The sequence below is a fragment of the Leuresthes tenuis genome, unplaced genomic scaffold (assembly GCF_036924035.1).
Source record: "Leuresthes tenuis unplaced genomic scaffold, fLeuTen1.0.hap1 SCAF_24, whole genome shotgun sequence".
Classification (NCBI taxonomy): domain Eukaryota; kingdom Metazoa; phylum Chordata; class Actinopteri; order Atheriniformes; family Atherinopsidae; genus Leuresthes; species Leuresthes tenuis.
Window position 1 is genome coordinate 14,420,708 of NW_027325378.1, and position 19,843 is coordinate 14,440,550.

Genomic DNA, 19,843 nt, shown 5'->3' on the forward strand with positions numbered 1-19,843 from the left:
ATTACCCAGAAGTCTCTAAGTAACAGCCATACGAGCTGGTTAAATAAGTACTAAGGAAAGAAGCTTTGGTGCTTTCTTTATCATCTCCTTTTTGCATAGAAAACTCAACCATTTATGAAATAAAGGACATACTTCCTGTAGTTCCTTGCGACCGCAACTTTCAAAGCAACCCTCGGTTGCATTAATCTATTCATACTAACTGTGCAATTTTGTGTGGATGACTCCGAGGACAAGATTTTGAGAGTGAGCAGCCTTTGAAAGCAAAATTTTTCCCTGTTGTGCCTTTTCCCTTACATTCATGGACCCACTTCACAGCTAATTGTAAGTGTGGTTGGATTGCAGCACCGTCGTATTTGCCTAAAGCCTTGAGAAGTTCACCTACCTTCTTTATGTAACCTCATGATGTTTTCCAACGTCCTTAAAAGGGCTTTTTTTTCTGTGTCATTACAAAACGCTGCAATGCCTTTTGGTGCAAATAATCTCATTACATCTAATCATGTTTAAAGTTTAGGACCAAGCAGATGTGAGTTCTTTCTCTCATTCTAGTGAGGAAACAGTTGAATAACCACTTCCAGTATTTATTTGAGTGGGAGCTTTTTCACAAATGAACACTTGTGGATTACTTATGTATGAAGTAACCTCAGGTATCACAGTTAAATGTTAGAAAGACAAAGAGGCAAATAATGTCTTTCTGCAATTTAGATAGTGTGAAACAGAAATACTCTAATAAACACAAACCTCTGTATTAGTTAGGTTACCCCTGCAATCTAATGAATTTATGAGGGAGATAATAGATCAGTCCGTATAGATGATGAGTCAGGATAAACATACACTGAATACTAGATAAGTGCACTGCAGGCTGCATCCGTATAATTATCATCCTTTTTCTGTGCATACGTGTGTGAGCAGCGTTACCAGCCTGCTACCGATTAGATGATTCTTGTGAGGCGCCTCACTTTCTCTGACAGCAGTCCTTTTATATCTACATTGTCCTGAGCTGCTCCAGGTAATTTGCCCATCTATTGTCGCCTTCCACCTCATCAGAAACCAAAATCCAGCTCTAACCAAGCAAGAATGGTTCTGCTGAACGACACCACATTCAAGGCAGGAGACTGGCAGGGCAGGACCCGTGGAGAGTGTAATGTTCTGTGGACTTCTTACATTGCATTGCAACTGTGAGGATTGAGCTTGTAAATTGAGACGGGGCAGCATGACGTTAACCTGCTTCAAGAAGTAAGCATATATTTCAGATTAGATTCGGTTAGATGTGTAGAGAAACATCACAAACTGTCTTTTCTGGTCGATGTTACTGCACGTCAGAGTGAACTAATGTGAGAGTTTGTGATTGCTGGTCTGCGGTGTGCTTGAAAATGTTGCAGAGCTTTGACAAACAGCAGTTCATCTTGCAGTATGGCTGAACTGGCATAACACATCTCACAGCTGGCAGTGCTACTAGGGGAAAAGAGAAGAAAAATGCCAGTTTCTTTGATTTTGATGAATTTGGCTTCGTACACTGGACTCTGAAGTGGCTTTTTATTAAGTGTATTGCTGTGCAAAATATACATATTTACTCTCGGTGGAGATGCCAAGCTTTCATCCAGTAACAGCACTGCAGTGTGGAAGAGTGATGGCTTTGTAGTTACTTATGTCGGTGATCCGTAAGCTGTTCTGACTGCTTGACGCCAGTTTCACACCAAACCACCAGGAGCATTTGACTGTGTCTGTGCACTACAGCCTGTCCAACAGCAGGATCAACAGGATTACAGTGATGGCAGAAATAAGGGGATGGGCCAAGAGTAGATGTCATGGAGTGCATGATTTCTCAACAGCACAGGCTAAACTGCTGGAAGAAATCCTAGTGTTTGGGTAGAAATTTTGTTCAGTTTTGGCTTTGAATGAGAAGTCAAAGTGAGGTGGAGCTGGAGCAATGGCTAGTTATGTGTTTTGTGTGGATTGGGACTTTTTTTTTCAGGAAATGGAAATGTACCTGGGGTGTGGTCAGTCAAGGAGCTTAGTTTATATTGCTGTGGTGGTTTGGAAAGCCTCCCTCTTGTCCTGTCTGACAGTTTGTCTTCTTAATAAGGCTTCACGTCCATGTATTCCCTCTTCACTTTTACGGCTGAACTAATGAGAAGGCCACAGTAAATGAGAGCCACAGGAGAGATATCTAAAAGGAGTTAATGGGCCACTAAGGGAATGTGTGGTTTTTGAAGGCGGGGATGTTGTAATGACGAGACTAGCTCTGGTCTTTCGCGGTTCTTTAAAGTATGCTTGTTAAAATAATCATATTCTAAAACTCACATTTTGCATCGGAGAGATATCCCTTGGCTATAAGTCTATTTTTTTTTGTTTGTAAAGTTGCTTACACAAATATATCGCCACCTTGAAAAAATCCCAGCACTGAGTGCATACATGGGATTGTTTGGAAGGAAAAGTGAACTATCAGATGAAATATAATTTTCTTTCAACAATTGTTTTGCTTTTGTTTCTACAATAGGGGACAGCGCCAAGCAGAAAAAAAAACAAAACAGTACAACTGACAAGATAACCAAATAGAGATGGGAATACACTTGACAAGAGTAGAAAAAATAAGAGGATTTGTGGCATTGTCTAGAGTTTGTAACCTACTTTTAACTTGGCAGCAGCACAAAAACCTATGCAGCTACTTTATCCCAATGTGTGACATGTGCAGAATATTTGTGTTTCTGTGACAGGCGTCAGTATAAAGGCTTTTATCCGAAGGCTTCATTTCACACCCTCTCTGTTTCAGAAAGCAGTGTTCACGAGGGAAGCAACGACAACGATGGCAGCGTCTGCGGGAGCGACTCTGTCTTCTACAAGCAGAGTGAAGGTGAGAGATGTGCCGATGAACAGGCAGCACTTTGTGGCACTGCAGATGGGTCATTTCAGCCACAATTATCATCATTATCTTTGCCACTTTAGGGTTCTTTTCTTGCCTGCTGTATATTGACTTTTCTTTTCATCTTGTGGTCCCCTTTTCTGTTTTCTTAAAAGGGTGAGCTTTTCTGCTTTTTCCTCGTGAATTGTTGCCTTAACTAATGGAGACCATTTTGTTAACAGCATTGTGTGTGGGGGAAGCACGTCAGTGCAACGCAACACTAAAATTAACAGCGCACACATGGAGTGGTAGTCCCCTTTAGTATAAAAGTAAATTGCACACATATTGAAATTCACATGCACACAGTCACACTAGATATGAATCAAACCACAGATATGCCCTTTGGCAAACACACATGCACATAAAATTATAGCCTCATAATGAACACAGACATGCAAGCTAATACACACACGGCCTTGTACAGAAATTAATATGCAAACAGACTGAATAGCCCCAATCGAACAGTTTCAGTAAGTCTGCGTTATTTGTACAATAAAAAGATTGAGATCTAACATTTAAATAATTAATGCCTTTGAAAGGTTCACTAATAAAACACTCTAATTGTCTGTTAGTAAGCATTAAGATTACAAAATAAATGCTCCAGTCACATACTTAAGTCAGTCATCAAACTTATTTTACAGTGGCTGTGTCTTCATTTCACCCTTATGTCACTCTAGCCTTTTGTGCTGTTCAGTTTGTTTCCTAAAAAGAACTCTAATGCCTTTCAGTTCCTTTCAAAATGGCTCTCTTTCCCTAAAAGCCAAGAGGATGAGCAGATATTGATGTTAAACATTATCAGCCTGTGTTGGAGGCTACTGAAACTCTTTGATCCATGCTAAAAAAAAATGTAAGAGCAATACTGCAGGGAAATTCAAACTGCATATGTAAACTTCACTGGCAATGCAATAAAATAAATTAAAGCTGAAATACTTTCCTCTGTTCACTGTTTTTCTGACATTTCACTTCCTGACATAAAGTAGAGATAGTGTCTCATTTAAGAAAGGGAATGTTTACACATATTAAACTGTGAAGAATGTTAAATACAAATATAATACATCTTAGGCCGATACTAACGACTTCCGCTGTGCATTTTTAATTTCTCCCATGAGTTGTTTTTCACTGTTAGTCCACTTGATTACCCATTTGGTCGATAGGACAAACTACAGTAAATAAACTACAGAAATGTTTACTGTCCATCTCTCTTGTCACCACAGCCGGTTACAAACAATAAGCCGCTGATGGGTGTGTCCTTCTGCAGAATCCACCATGTTGCACCAAAGTGTTTCTACAGTATCCCAGAATAGAACAAATTTGATCTAAAGCAGGCTTTTGTTGTTTTTATTTGTTTTTTTTGCTTTATTTAATTTTTTACCCTTTTCCTTTTTAACCATTCAACTTAGATCCCTCTATATGCTTGGAATAGGAGAGTGAGTTATTCAGCTGGTGGCCATCTGCAACTTCTCCCTTAGATGTCACTAAATTCTCCTCACTGTTCTTCAAAACTTAAGAAATATGCATAATAAAGAGCATAGATTATGTTAATTCTGACCCCCCAAAATTGGTGACAGGCAAATATCAAACTCTTTATCTGTCTCAAAACAGTATTACACAAAGCAATCGGCTGCATTTTCTTGCATGAAGTCCATGTTCCACTCATACCTCCTCTCATGTAAAGCATGTGCCATGGTTTCAACTTGAGGAAATCTATAAAACAATAAGAACATATTATCTCCTTAGCCCTTAACGCTAAGTGCAGATAATAATGTTAGAAGTGTAGTTTGCTTGTCACAACTGATAAATACAAAATAAGTGGATTGGTCTGATGATGGCGTTACATGTAAAGTTAAGGGGTGCGCAAAGTTTTAACAACTTGGCCTGAGGAGGAACATGAACATCTACCCCAAATATCATGACAGTTTATCCAGTGATGTTTCCAGTGTTCAACTCAAAGCTACACATTTCATGCAGGAAAAGTCCAACGTTGCGCTGCAATCCAAAAATCATACACAGAGCTTTCCTGTTAGCACCACTAAACTACATCCTGACTGTATGCAGGATCATACTTTCTCTTATGCAGTTCAGAAAGTAGTAGATTAGTGTTGGGGAGTTCAGGGAAATCTGCCATGTGAGTATTTCAGAGATATATTTGGTCCGCGTGTGTGTGCTACCAGGACACAGTATGGCAGAGACACTCACAGTCGCCCTGCGTGTTGCTGAGGAAGCTATAGAGGAGGCCATTACCAAGGCAGAGGAGTTCCGCGACAGTTTGGTGAGATATCAGTCTCTTTCATCTCCCTCCCCTTGTTTGTATATTGTTATTTTTAAATTTCCTTTTTTTTCTCATAATTCTCATCTCTTTTATCCCAATTTTCCCAGTCATGGCCTCCCCTTCCTCCTCTTCTGTTGCCTCCCTCTTGGTCTCAGTATCAGCAGGATGCAGTCATGGTTTATGGCTGAGATGTGTGTACAGAACCTCTCCTGGTAGTTCAGTCGCTTTGAATACGATACGTGTTTGTGTGTGTGTGTGTGTGTGTAGGAGAAGCAGAATGAGGCTCGGTATCTGCGGGACCACAAAGAGGAGCTCATAGAGGAACTCGCCACAACAATTGTACAAAAAGTAGGTTTTCTAAGGGTCTTCATTCTTCTCTTTGACGAGCAAGCATTGTAATTTTATTTTCCCAATTCTATTCATCATTTTACCTCGTTGCTCTGTGCTTTGTACATCGCTTTCCTCTCAGTCTCTGTCGTTTTCTCATATTTCCTCAGATCATTCAGAGGAGGAAGCGCTCAGAGATGCAGACAGAGTATGACTTTGTCTGGCCTCAGCCTCAGTCTCTGATCCAGCCCAGTGAGCTGCCCTCTCCTTCCCAGCCTCACACTTCATCACAAGACCCTCTCAAGACCTCCTACTCTCTCTGGGTGAGTCTCTTACTGTGTCTAAACTAGAACTGGCTGGATGGAAGAATTTTGCACAGCCAAAGGCATCCACGTGTGCTGCAGTTACACCAAAACACATCTGCCCTGTTTGTGGGTGTGAATTGATTCTCAAGTAAAAGGCCTGGCACTTTGATTGTGAACCAAGTGTTAAAGGAAGGATGGTTTGTTTTTTCCACCCTACAACCTGCACATTTCTCACTCAATGCCACTGCAAATAATTTTCCTTTTGTGTGTGTGTTCATAGACCAACCAGTCATGTTTGGCAGAAAATTACTAGTAATTATTAGTAATAAAGGTGATTTGTTTTTGATGTCCAAAAGAATAAATAAGTAAACCTCATAAAAAACATTGGCTTCATACAACTTCAAGAATCAAATTTATTTCTTAATCATTTATTTAACAAAACATGTGTGATATTTCTTCAAGTACTGCCTGTACTTGGGAGCATATTTATTTTTTTAACCATTCTTTGGTGGATTTATTAGTTTTATTTAGAACATTTTCAAAATGAAAAGGTAAGTTTTGGGTGTACTACATTTGTTAGACAATGATTATTTATATCATGCATCATTTATAATTGAATCAATCCCAAATCCTGAGGTGGCGAAGCAATGCCAAACCATGACATTTGTACCACCATGTTTCACTCCTGTTATGGTGCTGTATTCATGAGGAGCTGTCTTTGGTTAAAGCCAAACATGTCTCTTGCCAGCACACCAGATCTTAATTCTTCTGTCAAGATCTTATTATTCCACAAGACCTTGGCCTCATGTGTAAACCATTTGGTTTAAATTCGGTATGTACAAAAGCGAACGTGTCATGAGCATTCTGCAAATTCTTCCCTGGCTCCCATAAGCTGCCAGCAGCATAATACAAAGCACTGTCTCTTCACAGAAGCTTTCAAAGTAATGTTACTGTACTATATCTATGAAAAGACATCATTAGGCACGCAAATATACAATTAGTCTGATAATCTGTAAGGATTTAGTTTAACATCAGAAAAACTAAAAACCAAGCCCACAACCACCTGGCATCATCTTCTGCATCTTACAGTTACCTTACCAATATACTGTCCACATCATCCATAACTTGTCTCATTGAGCACACTGAAACCTGCTGAATATAATTTCCCACAATTGACATATCTTCTCACGTTGTCAAAACCACAATTGCCAGTAAAGTGGACAGTTTTCTTCGTTCGTGTGACTTGGAGATATTATATTAGGGACTATCATCTTTACAAAGAAGACAACCCCACAACCCCACAACAAACGCACAACCCATCAGCTGTCACAGCGAGGCTGGATGCACTCTGATGGTTCTCCTCCCCTCTTTTCTCAGACTCTGGCTGACTCAGATGGACTGGTGACATCTTCCTGGTACCAGACTCCCTAGTTTATGCTTCATAATCTATGACAATAATTGTCATTGCATTATGTAACTGTGTCTAGCCTGCTTACTGTGTGTGAACTACATTCTTACTTGTAGAATAGCAGCCCGCCCCTCGTCATGCCATCAGCCTCTGCTTTTCTGCGCATTAACTTGTCAGCCACACACTGTACAATCACCCTTTTCTTTATATATGTTTTAAAGTCAGAACACTTTTTTTCTTTTTTTTCTTTTTCTTGTTGAAAATCAAATTTTGCATTTGTGCATCTCTCTGAGCCGGCAGCTTTAACTGTGACGATGACACTCTGCCACTTCAGTATTTTCCATTTCTTACTGATCCAGAGGATAAACAACCAAATATGTATTATGTAAACCTCTTGTTGTTCTTTTGCAGCAGGATTTACAGTTGTTGATTGAACAATCTGTGGCAGGAGGGGTGTGTTATTGTACTTTGCAGTCATTTTTGGGAGGAGCAAAAGTGGGGTTGCAGGCTCTTGCATGTGCTCTTAATTTCAAATTCAATAGGATTTTATAAGGAAATGTGCAAAGGATAAGCTATATGGACGGTTTTATACATATGGATATTTCTATCAAGGCCGTTTCTCTACACGAAAGCCATGCAGTCTTCTGTACATGAGTCCTCTGGTTATTGTTAATATGATCATTAACAAACTGTAGTTTTGCGATAACATTACATTACATTTCAAAGGCTTCTTCCTGACACGCCCCCCACCCACATCAAATCTCAGTTACCTGCAGAGCCTGTGATAAAATTTGGGGATCCTTGAAGACTACTTTTTGCATCAATCTGTCTGCTCCTGGATGGTTTGGGAGTTGCCTGACATGTACACCACTTGCTCTCGACATTATTATCTCAACGCATTATTTTCTCCACAGCTTTCTGAAACTAATTGCCAGACTCAAAAGCGTCTTGCTGTTTCAGATCCAGATTAAAGTTGGGAAAATTTAAAATAACCCAAAGAAGAGCTCTGATTTGGCTCTGAGATACTATAGGTACTCTATGAGTTCCACCTATGCTTTCCAACTTTTCTTTGAATGAGTAAAACACAGCGATGAGCAACTAAATAGACCCACAGGTGTGTGCTAATAGCTTTGTTTCAGTAGGATACTGAAGATTTTCTCCCTTAGCAAGCAAAAGCAAAGCAGACAAGGGACTGAAAATCTTAGCTGAACCAAGTATGAATCAGTTTTATGTCATGTCTTAAAGTGAGTCCAAAGAAAAACCAAAACAGTTTATCTTGCATAGTCCCTGCAAATATTGCAAATCTATGCATAGTATAGCAGCAATATAGCAGTTACGCATACACTGAGATATATAAAGTGTGTACACAAACCCTGACTTTCAGTACACACACCTGCCAATATTCCACACTACTTTTCAGGAGGGACTTGTTTAGAGTTGTTATTTTGTTGTGTCATGAGTAGAGCATCAAAGCTGTGCTCCCCCGGTCTCTCTTCTGTTTTTTTGCTGTTACACTCGTGGAAGATCAAAGTCCTGTGAAATACGCAAGGATCCTCCTAGCTTGCTCAGCCCGCCTATTTTTTCAGCTTCCTGCAGACACACTCAATGAGACACAGTGCATGCAAATGTGCCTCAACAGCTGTATTGTAGCCCTATACCAGAGACTTGGTATCATATCAAATTTATTTTAGTGATGAATGTTTTGTTTGTTTTAATCTTATATTCTTTATGTATCTCAGAGGCCAAATTGTCCCAATAAACAACACAAGAAGCTACAATAAATCCTTCAAAAACCTCTTCAGACTGAATAACAACAAAATTACACTAACTCTGAGCCTGTGATTTCTCGTGGATATGAAATCAGGAGTTGTGCATCACAAATGTATTAGCTGGAATGAACTAGAATGAGAGATGTATTATACTATAATCTCAATTCATTACACATTTGAATGAGACATGCTGTCGCAGGAGAAGTCTTTGTAGCTATTTAGTTGTTATGTAGCTCCATCTGCTGATGAAAATATTAAAACACACCCAGTGTGCTTTGGACTTTTCCCTCATACATATCAAAGGTAGCCAGAATGACCAGTGCCATGAAATGGGAATTAATTGTGAGTATTTTCCTGCCAGATGCAGCAAACTTTGAAAACATAGCTCATTAGTTTTAAAACTGTAAAAATCTTGGCTTAAGTTTCCAAGGAGGAAAAGGTTATATAATAATAAAAAAACAATAATTCTCTGTCTGATCTCAACTGTTGTGTTTATGTCTGCAGAATTCTGTCCGTATGTGTCTCGTTTTGCTCATATTTGTGTGTCTCTGTGTGTGTTTCCGTGTGTGATCGCAGCGTTCACGGTCAGCGTTCTCCCTCACCAGTGACGACTCCCCAGAGAAGGGCCCAGAGGAGGAGGCTGCAGGAGCGGGCGGGGGTGGCTTGCAGGAGTACGCTTCTCTAAAAAGGGAAGCCAAAGCGGCGTCCTTACCCACCTGGAAAAGTATGGATCGCCTGGACAACTCGAGTAAATATCCCACTCACAGACCACTGCCCAAGTGTTCCCTGATATTAGTCAAGTCAAGTCACCTTTATTTATATAACACATTTAAAGCAGCAGCAGTTATCCCACAGTGCTTTCCATTCAGAGCAAATAAAACAGAAAATTAGAGATTTAAAGAATTAATATGAAAATCATGACACAATAGAATAAGAACACAAGCACTATCAATACCAATCAACAAAATCGTTAAAACAAATTTCTAAGGGTGAAAATAGATGTTGATAATATCTCATATGCTTGACTGATGGCATGAGTGGTATCATTTAGCCATTTGATGAAATCATGATGTTAGGTTCCCTCACCAAACATATGATAATTCACATGACTGAGTTAAAGCATTTTCCTACAAGTTATTATCTTGATAGGGTGTGGAAGATGGCCATGTACAACAGCGTGTGTGTTTGGAGACAGCACTAAAAATATTGTTTAACTCTTTTAAGATTTTACTCAGGTATACTACCCATACTTAAGTCCCCACATAGTATTTCACAATGTGGACAAGAACTGATATAAGTCTGTTTTTCTAAGCTTTCTGCTACTGGTGGTAATGTTCCTCCAGGTGCATCCTCGGTGCTTCAGAGCCCAGATGGGAACTGGATTGCTCTGCACAGCTCTCAGCTGTCTCGGCCCAGCCTGCTCACCAAGAGGAAGAGCCTGGTGTTCAGTGTTCTCGAAAAGGAGTCCAATGTCGTCTCCGCTTATGACGAAATGGGATCTGAGTACGAGGAGGAAGATGAAGGCGGATGGGGCATGGCGCTGAGACAGTTCCGGCGCAGGCTGTCAGACGAGACTTACTACACAGACTCGCAGCACGACCCTGAGTGGACTTACACCCAGCACCTCCCTGTTACCTCACCATCCTCCGGGCAGTACACCAATACAGAGACTCTCAACTCAGACTCTGAGGCCTCGTCTGTGTTGTCTGCATGTCCTCGTAAACCGCATCACAACTTGTTGAGGAAGAGAGGGCCGCCGGATACACATCTGCACCCTCATCAGCAGCCTCTGTACCACCAACACCTCCAACAGAACTTCGCTCCATACCCAGCTCAATCTGAGGCACTGGACGTGAACTTTAACCCCAAGGTGATATGTCTTTAGAATTTAAATGTGGATTATTCTGTACTTTTGTAAATGACCATATTACATGGATTTATTCAGAAAATGGCACTCATTGTGGGGCTGAAGCTGGCTGGACGGGAAAGAATATATTGTATGTGCGAGTAATAAAAGATTGTAGAAGTTATTGTAGGGCATAAGTCAAGTGTAAAAGTGTTCACATCTTGTACTTCTAACAAAACACACTCATGCAACAACATATAATTAAAATACTTCACTACGCAAAAGAGCTTGTGAAAAAGTTTAAGTTTGCTTAAATAAAACTGTCAGCCAAGTTGCAAAAGTACTTTTTCTCAAAAAATAGGCCTTAGGACTGATTTTATGTAAGACATTTTTAGATTGTAATGCCTCAGTGGGAAGATTTCTAACTGCTTGATGCAAGGCTAGTTTTAACCACTTTATTTATAAGTTAGAAGTTTAGTCCACTGATTCCCAGCCCTGTGCCAGAGAAACCTTCCAAAGGGTCACAAATTAAAAGTGAAGGATTGTGAAAGGATTAATGGAGAACCAAATAAGAAAAGACTTATTCTTTCCAATTAAAGGTTTTCGTGTAAACATTTAATCTGAAAATTATACATCGATCCAACATTTCCCTATGTAACAATGTACAAAGTATTACGAATGACGACTTGTGCTCTATCACTTCCCATAATTGTCCCCAGGTGATGGGAGACAGCAGTGAGGCGGAGGAGAGCCGGTGTGATCCTGTTCGAAGATCAAGGCGACGCAGGAAAAGCAAAAGGGAGTCATCAACAGAGCAGAGCAGGCCTGGAGGCCAGAGTCATGCACAGTCCATCTACCCTTTAGTGCAGGTAGAAAATACTGACTGTTTAAGCCAGGGTTTTGTGTTATATTCTCAATCATAGCTTGCTTGAAAATCCTTCATCTCTTCACCTTCTTAGAAGACCTGCTGTTTTAAAAAATGAGTGCATAATTGATTCTTTGTCTGGTATGTTTCCATTACTCAAACTTCTTGTATCTACCTGTAACTATTCAAGGAAAACAGTGGTTTTCTACTCAACGCGCTGCTGAAGAGGGGATTAAGTGAGGAGCAGACAGCATCCGACAGCACGCCAGTTGCTGCAGCTGAACCAGACGCCCTCAAATTCAATGCCATGACACCCGAACCAGAAGCCTTGGGTACAATGTCTCCAACTTCTCCAGCCCCTAAACCTCCAAAGCCCTGCTCTTTGGTTCCTGGGCTGCAGCTCTCCTCCTGCAGCTTGGGGCCTGGACCAGGCTCTAGAGGCCTTCTGGAGGAGGAGCTACGATCCAGAGTCAGTCAGCTGGTCAACAGCAAAGATGTCAGCTCCTCTGAGGAGGAGTGCACAAAGTTTCCTGTGGACAGACAGACGGATAACAAAGAAAGTGAAAGACAGATAGAAAGGTCAAGGTCAAAAGACACAGAGAGACAAAGGCAGTTGGCAAGTGACAAGAGGGAGAAAGAAAGTGAAGCAGATGAACAATTGAATGGACAAGACATGAAACAGGATGTGAGAGTGGTAAAGAGTGCTTCAGTACGAGAGGAAGGAAGAGTTTGGGAGAGTAGGTTAGAGAAAGAAGGAGAGAATTTGAAGGAGAAAATAGGTGAACAGGACCAAAAGAGAGGAGACAAAAGAGAGTTCAACAGACAAAGTAAGAGGCAACACAAAAGAGATGTGGAGAAAGAGGCAGGACACAAAGGTGGAGCCAAGAAGAGTGGATCAAGCGCAAGTTCCCCTGCTGTTACACCTTCTTCCCAGGAGGGGGTGCTGGCAAGCAATCAGGTGAGGTTATGTGAAGAAAAACATTAAGTTTGATTTCCCTCTCTGCTTTTCTGTCAGTATGTCAGCTTTTTGATAAACTTTTCCTTTTCTTTCTCATTTTACCCTTGAAAATGTTTTCTTCCCATATCATTTTTATGTGACTCTTCCTACGCTTTCTCTGTTTTGCGGTGTTTCCCTTGGTTGTTGGATGTGCTGCATGTTTCCTTATGTATGTGTTCGTCAGGTGGGGCAGAATGACTTGGAACAACAGCAGCGGCTTCAGTTGCTCTCCTCTGTCTTACAGCAGGTGAGATAATACAGCAAATAGAAAGCAAAAGCATCCCTCCATATCTTGCAGGAAGTCATTCAAACAACCTGCATTTTTGCTTGTACCAACTCAGAATAATTGAAACACTAATAGTCTTTTATGCAAATGTACTGGCATGTCTGTACACTGCATAATGGTCATGTGCCTGCATTACCAGCCCTCTTTCTAGAGTCACAGCTTTTCAAAGTTTAAAGGCATTTATCACAGGATATCTGCAAAAAAACAATTCATATTAATGAAAGCCTCAAAAGGTCAGATTGCAACACCCGCACAGGTCCAGTAATGTTTCATATCAAGAACAGCTATTACTTTTCTCGACCAGAAAAACTGCCTCTGTCACTTTCCTACCCAGCAGCAAAAACCGAACACAACACATTTCTCATCTGAAAGATGTTTTCTGTTAAAGGTAACACGTGAGACAGGGGTAAACTGAGTGGTTACAAAGAAAATACATTACCTGGAAATTATTATAGACCTCAGATGAACATTAACACATGGCAGTTTACATTTAAAGAAAATCTAATCCAAAATTCAGAAGCGATATGAGTAAAGCTAAGTATGGCTTCCATGGGAAATAAGAAGGTAAAGTAGCAACCAATTGCTGCTAATCAAATGTACTAAATTAACTGACTACCAGCAAGTGTGAGCACCTCTATCAATGCAGATGTTTTTGGCAGGAAAGACTTCTGCACTTAGAGAAGCAATTGTTGCTGCCTGTAGTGCTAAGTGAAAAGTTAATTAACTGATCATATCCATTCATTCATCCATAGGACTCAGAGAATTTGGATTCCTGCAATCACAAAACACCCAGCACAAGAAATGTGTTTAACACAAACATCGATTAACTATATATTTAGACGGACACTAACACAAATCAGTGAAGAGTGTGACTGTATGTGTTGAAATAAACTATTTCTGAAGTGTGTGGACTGATGAGCCAGAAAGTATTTTAGCATGAATGAAGCTTTAAAGAAAAGGATTGGATGTGATGTCAACATTGGGATTAACTTTATGTTATGAGGGATGAATAAAAAGAGGACAAATAAAGATAAAAAATTAAACTAATATCAAAGTTTGACATCAACCACAACATTCATGAGTTCTGTGGAAGAGGCATCACCTCAAAGACAGAGTTCCTACTGTGATTTTAGAGTGGGACAAGTGTGGATCAAGCTCTCGATTTCTGGGCTGTATTGGGGCAGACAGACCAGGTGGATTCTGCCTGTTCCATGTCTGCAGCAAACCTTTTGCACCAAGCTGCTCACTTGCGAGATGAGATGGGCCTCTCTGCTTCTTGTTTCAGGTTGATGATGATTCAGAACAAGGCCTGGATCTTCACGAGATAGCTCCATCTTGGGCCACGGTCACCTGACACAAAAGCAAACTAACTTTAGTCCCGGGTCATGAGCAGATATCAGACTTAGATCAATTGAAAGAGGCCACCCTGGAAAGGTTGATTATTTAAATGATAAGCAGTTGTTACTTAAACTGGAGACTGTGAAGACAATGGCAACAAGTTAAAGTGGACACAGCAAAACTGAAAGGCAGCAGATCATGTGAGTCCAGGCCAAAGATGATACGCTGGTCTGTATGTTGAGACTGCAAGACAAAAAGAAATTACAACGGTTTTTATTCAACTAACAGCTGAGAGCTCCACGTGCACCTTGGTATTATCAAATAACAGGTAGATAGCACAGCCTATCAGCTCAAACACCTCATACCAACCGGCAATAAAGGGGGGATTATTTGTGCTTGTTTTGCAGCCACAGGACACTTTGCAATCATTGGGTCTTCCATGAACATCTCTGTTTATCAAAGTATTCTAGAGTCAAATGTGATCTGCCTGTCAGCTTTGCTGAGATTGGGTCATGCAGTAGGACAATATCCCAAGCACAGAAGCAAATATTCAACAGAATGGCTGAAAAAGAACCACAGTGGCCTTAAGAGAGATGTACATAATTGACTGATGAATAATCATTGACACTGTCAAATGAATTGTGTTGTATATCTGAGATGGTACAGCATTGACCTAATTTCAAAATCTGGTAAGCATCAGATTTTTGTTATTATTATCAAACCATTTAAATGCAAGAGGACAATTTTTTTTCACACAAAAATAGGCTGGCCTAAAAAAGAGAAAATAGCTCTGAATGATATATAACTAAAACCAAAATGGCGGAAAGCAGTATTCATCATCTCTATAAACACATTAGCTTCCTGTATGCAAATGGTAATATGGTTTAATTCTCTGTCCTCTACAAAAGCATTTGTATTCTTAGAAATAGATTTATAGTAGGCCAATATACTGAGTACTCTCACTACATCTTCTGGAATTAGAACCACTATGGTCTAAATAATGTCAAATTTCATAGAACTACCCATGTTTATACTTATGTGGAAAACAATGCTCCAATACTGATATTTTTCTTTTTTATATCATCTCCAACTTTGCAAAATGTACACACAAAATTCAGGCGCTGGCACACACACACACACACACATGAGGACTGAGAGTCGATGTTGGTCAGTGGCCAAACACATTATGAGGCTCTTATGAGTCATGCTCATCTTTCACAATGTGAATAGCACATGTACTTGTGTGATCTATTTCTGTTGGTTTTCACAGCTCCCTTTACAAATCCCCCCAAATCATGGCAACAACAGTGATATTTATGTTTTTAAGTTCGCATTTTGTGACTACACCAAATTTACACTGTTTTGAAGGACAGCTGTATGTAGAATTTGGCCTTTATTGGATTAACTGAAATGAAGAAAGGGAATCCACTATGCTGTCTAATTTACTCCTGGTGTAATTATCCACAAGATTTTTAGTTTGCATCATGTTTAGCAGCAATATGACAAACAACATGTTGGTTGAAGCTTTTTAGAAAATAAGAATTGGTGAGACAAAACCTACATGTACTGATCAGGTTGAAGGATAAGATATGCATTTTTTTTTATTACAAACTACTATATATATGAAGATGCCGTGTAAATATATTTAAATATATTTGTTATTGGTAGAGCATGCAGCCATGTTAGTAAAAAAAAAATTGGACTACAAAGAAACTAATCTATGGTGGCCCCAAGGTTCAAAACACAGAAAATACAACTAAAACACAGAAAGCACAACAAGTCATAAATTTAATGATAAAACAGTATGGGTACAATTATGCAGTGCCATTGTTTTTCTGATAATTTCTATATATTCACCGTCTTTTTACGTTGATGGCAGTGAGACGTTTCCATGTGTCACTCTGTTTGATCTACACGGATGCCGTGGTTTTTTGGAGCGGATGAGGACCAAAAAAGTTATAGAGTTATGCACTCTATAACTGACCAGCACAAATCAATACCTCAAAGTGTACATCTCAGTCTTTTTAAGATCATCTCAGTCCATCTCAGTGTTTTTAAGATCACTGAATAGTACATTTTTAAAAAAAGATACCCACCCTCACTTCTTTCACATCCATACCTGCCTCCTCTGACACCAGATGAGGCTCGGCCTTTCATACTGTCACTCTGCCTGAGAGAAGGATCGATGTGTCACCGATGCCACTGATCAAAGCTTCATCCAGTGATTCATTCATTATTGAATAAAATCTGTCTCCCTTCACTTCCTTGCCTTTTCTTGTTCGGTGTTTTCATCTCTTCAGGTGAATAAAATAGGAGCTTTTTTTTTACCAGACATCTTAGCCATTGAATCGTTGTTTGCATTAGGAAATTAGCTTCAATTTGTATAAAAGTTGCTCCAGTTAATCAATATACTGATTGGCAGTGAAGGCAGAAGTCCAGCATACCTAACCTACTTTTTTTTTATGTAGCTGTCATGGGAAATTCATATAGTTTCAAAGGTTTACGGTCAATTGATTTGTTCATTCCTGATTCAATCCATGCATTAGTTATTTTCAGTTTGAGTCATGCAGTTATTCTATGTGCAGGATAGGGTTTAGCAACAGTTGGGCAAGTTTAGCTATGTCATGTGCCATAATGTAACCCCATACCATCATGAATTCTGGCTTTGAATTGTCATCAGTTGGTCTTCAGCCCTCAGGATCTGGTATCCATGAATTCCAAAAAGAATTTCAAAATTTGATATGTCAAAGAACAGTTTACCACTTTTCCTCTTTTTCCGTTTTAAATGAGCGTGTGCCCTGGATTATGCATGTGCACAGTAGGTGGTGTCTTAGAGTTGCACACAGAATCTAATCAGTTTTTAACCCATTCAGACCAAAGGTCCTGTTTATTTATTTAAATCTATTTCTCAAAGCACTCTAAAACTTAAACTGAGGGTGTTCTGGCAAACCTAACACAATTGTCACTGCTGAATCTGAAATCTGAAAATGTTTGATAAAAAACATGTTAAACGTTCAGCTTTTACTGCAGAAATTTTGCCCTTACATTTATTAGATATTTAAAAAGTTATTGTTTGTGTGTTTTGAAGATGCCATGAGTGCTGCGTCAGGCTCCCAAACGCCACTCTGAAAAGGAAAAGTCTGAAAAGGACATGCACGCAGATATTGCATCCAGTCTGAATGGGTTCATGCAGTGCAACATGGGGGTCTAAAGGTCACGTATTGGATTTCAGTCTTGTTTTCAGTCTGTCTCAGAGTTCTCTGAATCTGTTAATGATATTGTGTACTATAGGTGAAGAGCCCCCCCCAAAATCCTTTGCAATTTTTCTGTTTAGAATTGCTATTGTTGAACCACTCTCCCACACTGTAATATGCTTTATTTACACTCAGTCATGTCACTGAACTATTACAGCAGTTGTTGCACATTTTATTTCCAGTCCTTTTTGCCTTTGTGCCAACTTTTAAGAAACATTTTTTTGCGGGTGTCAAAATCAAAATGAGCACATATCAAAACAACATTTTGAAAAAGTATTGATTTGTTTTCTCAGTTGTGCACGTCATTGGCTTTTCTTTCTATCTAAATTTGACTCTGTGTTCCTGCTCTTTTGGAAATGGGGTTGTAATTAGTGACTAAATCACTGACTGCTGCAACCCACCCTGTTTTGAAATAGGCTGCACATTAATAAGAGATACTTGTGATGTCTTTTGACTGTTGAAAGCATGAGACACAGCATCAGTTACCACTCTTGTTTTGAATTGAGACCTTTTTTGCTTGTGTTTCTCCCCCATCATCGTGTCAGTTCTCACATCCTTGTCCTGCACACTCTGATTACTTTTCCAGGTCGAACATATGTGGCTCTTGGCAAAATGCTATTTTTCATATGACAAGCAAATGTTCGTGTCACCAGCAAAATGTGTTTTCAAGGACATTGCAGACTATGAACATTGAGGTCATGATGCTTATAAACACTCAAAGCAACATTATCTTTGCTCTCTTTCACTTTGGATTATGAAAGTATTTCCCAAATCAGTGATTGTGCAATGTCCCGTAATTGGATGTTGTTGTGATTGCATTTCCTAACATCTTTGGCTTACTGACTGAAAAACTTTCTCATTAGCATTTTATGTCCTTATGCCAGATGAAGCCTTTGTTTTGTCATTAATGTGAAGCTTTCAGATTTGAAATAAATGCCTCCTACTTTTGCTGTGCCTGCTCATGAAGCCTTCTGCTCATATTGTTAATAATAAAATGTTTTTGAATTAATCTCTGGCCCTAACTTTTTTTGGACATTTCACTTTAAACCAAAAAGTTTTTTTTTGTTGTTTTTTTTTTGTCTCTTTAACGCTTCTTATTAAGTGTATGTGTGTATGTGTGTGTGTGTGTGTGTGTACTTCAAATGAATCAGAAATATTCAGCAGCCTCGCTCTGCAGCATCACCACAGAGGTGCTTAAGGTCCTGAATGCAACAGAGGATCTGATCGGAGAGGCGGGAGGTGACAGCTACACTCCTTCTGAGTCCATGAGTGCCTCTCCTATATCCAGCTGTTCTGAGACCCGCAGACTGGACCAGAGGCTTACCAAGATGGAAGAGAATGTAAGCAACAGAGCACCTCAGCCAAATAGTTTCACCTCATGGATATCAGTGTTAATGGAATATAACTGTTTGTCTCCTCTTGTCTGTACAGGTGTACCTGGCTGCTGGTGCTGTGTATGGCCTCGAGGGGGCACTGGGGGAGCTGGAGCAGTGCGCCCGCAGTATTAGCAGTGGGACCACAGACACAGAGATGGCCTTCCTGGAGGACCAAGTGGCTACAGCAGCAGCTCAGGTCCAGCAGTCTGAACTACAGGTACTGGACGAGACTGTTGATTATTTGAGCGAGTTATTTTCTGCATTCTAATCAAACTAAGCCTAAATAAGAAGTACAGCATACTTTTTCTTGTCATGGAAAGCGTTCCTTTTATTAATTCTCTTTGTGCATGAAGATATCAAACATTGAGGCGAGGATATCAGCTCTGAAAACAGCTGGGTTAAATGTGACTGTCTGCAATCGCTTCTCCAAGGTCAAGCCAAATTCCAAGGTACTTCACTCACACTCAGGCTCTCGGATACCAGGCACATTCAGCCTTACATTCATTATACTTGTAAAAATGCCTGTATTATCTGTGATGTCATACATTACAGGCATGATACGTAGCTGCAGTTAACTGAAGAAGACATCTGTGGTTTGTTTAATGATGTGTGCTAGGTGTATAATCATTTCACTCTCAAATTTCAGCCTGAAACCCTGGACTCATCACGCCATCAGAGGAGGAAACTTCCAGCGCCTCCACTAAAAGGTATTAAATGGGTTGTTTTCCCTCAATTTGGAGAAAACTCAATTTGAGTGCATTCAAAGAAAACTTTAGCTGCAGAAAGAGATAAACATCATATGATTTTTTTGTTTGACTCAGCTGTGGTTGACTACACAATACAATATATGTAAGGTATGCACTCTATAAGCAGTGATATTCTACCCACATACTATTCATCGGTA

General features: G+C 39.8%; 1 protein-coding gene across 4 annotated transcripts in view; it reads left to right on the forward strand.

The window, feature by feature from the left end:
• The window catches only part of myripb (myosin VIIA and Rab interacting protein b), a 112,066-nt gene that overhangs the window by 88,566 nt on the left and 3,657 nt on the right, over nucleotides 1–19,843 (forward strand). Inside the window, exons 5-17 of one of the 4 annotated variants that reach the window (XM_072378584.1) lie at nucleotides 2,771–2,851; nucleotides 5,071–5,168; nucleotides 5,436–5,516; nucleotides 5,666–5,818; nucleotides 9,554–9,725; nucleotides 10,321–10,847; nucleotides 11,543–11,692; nucleotides 11,879–12,646; nucleotides 12,870–12,932; nucleotides 18,715–18,903; nucleotides 18,995–19,156; nucleotides 19,293–19,388; nucleotides 19,586–19,646. In XM_072378584.1, coding sequence (XP_072234685.1) covers nucleotides 2,771–2,851; nucleotides 5,071–5,168; nucleotides 5,436–5,516; nucleotides 5,666–5,818; nucleotides 9,554–9,725; nucleotides 10,321–10,847; nucleotides 11,543–11,692; nucleotides 11,879–12,646; nucleotides 12,870–12,932; nucleotides 18,715–18,903; nucleotides 18,995–19,156; nucleotides 19,293–19,388; nucleotides 19,586–19,646 — 2,601 coding nt within the window. Of the gene's footprint in view, nucleotides 1–2,770; nucleotides 2,852–5,070; nucleotides 5,169–5,435; nucleotides 5,517–5,665; nucleotides 5,819–9,553; nucleotides 9,726–10,320; nucleotides 10,848–11,542; nucleotides 11,693–11,878; nucleotides 12,647–12,869; nucleotides 12,933–17,397; nucleotides 18,678–18,714; nucleotides 18,904–18,994; nucleotides 19,157–19,292; nucleotides 19,389–19,585; nucleotides 19,647–19,843 lie in introns of those variants that run through there. The other 3 variants (XM_072378586.1, XM_072378587.1, XM_072378588.1) reach the window with 3 other exon arrangements.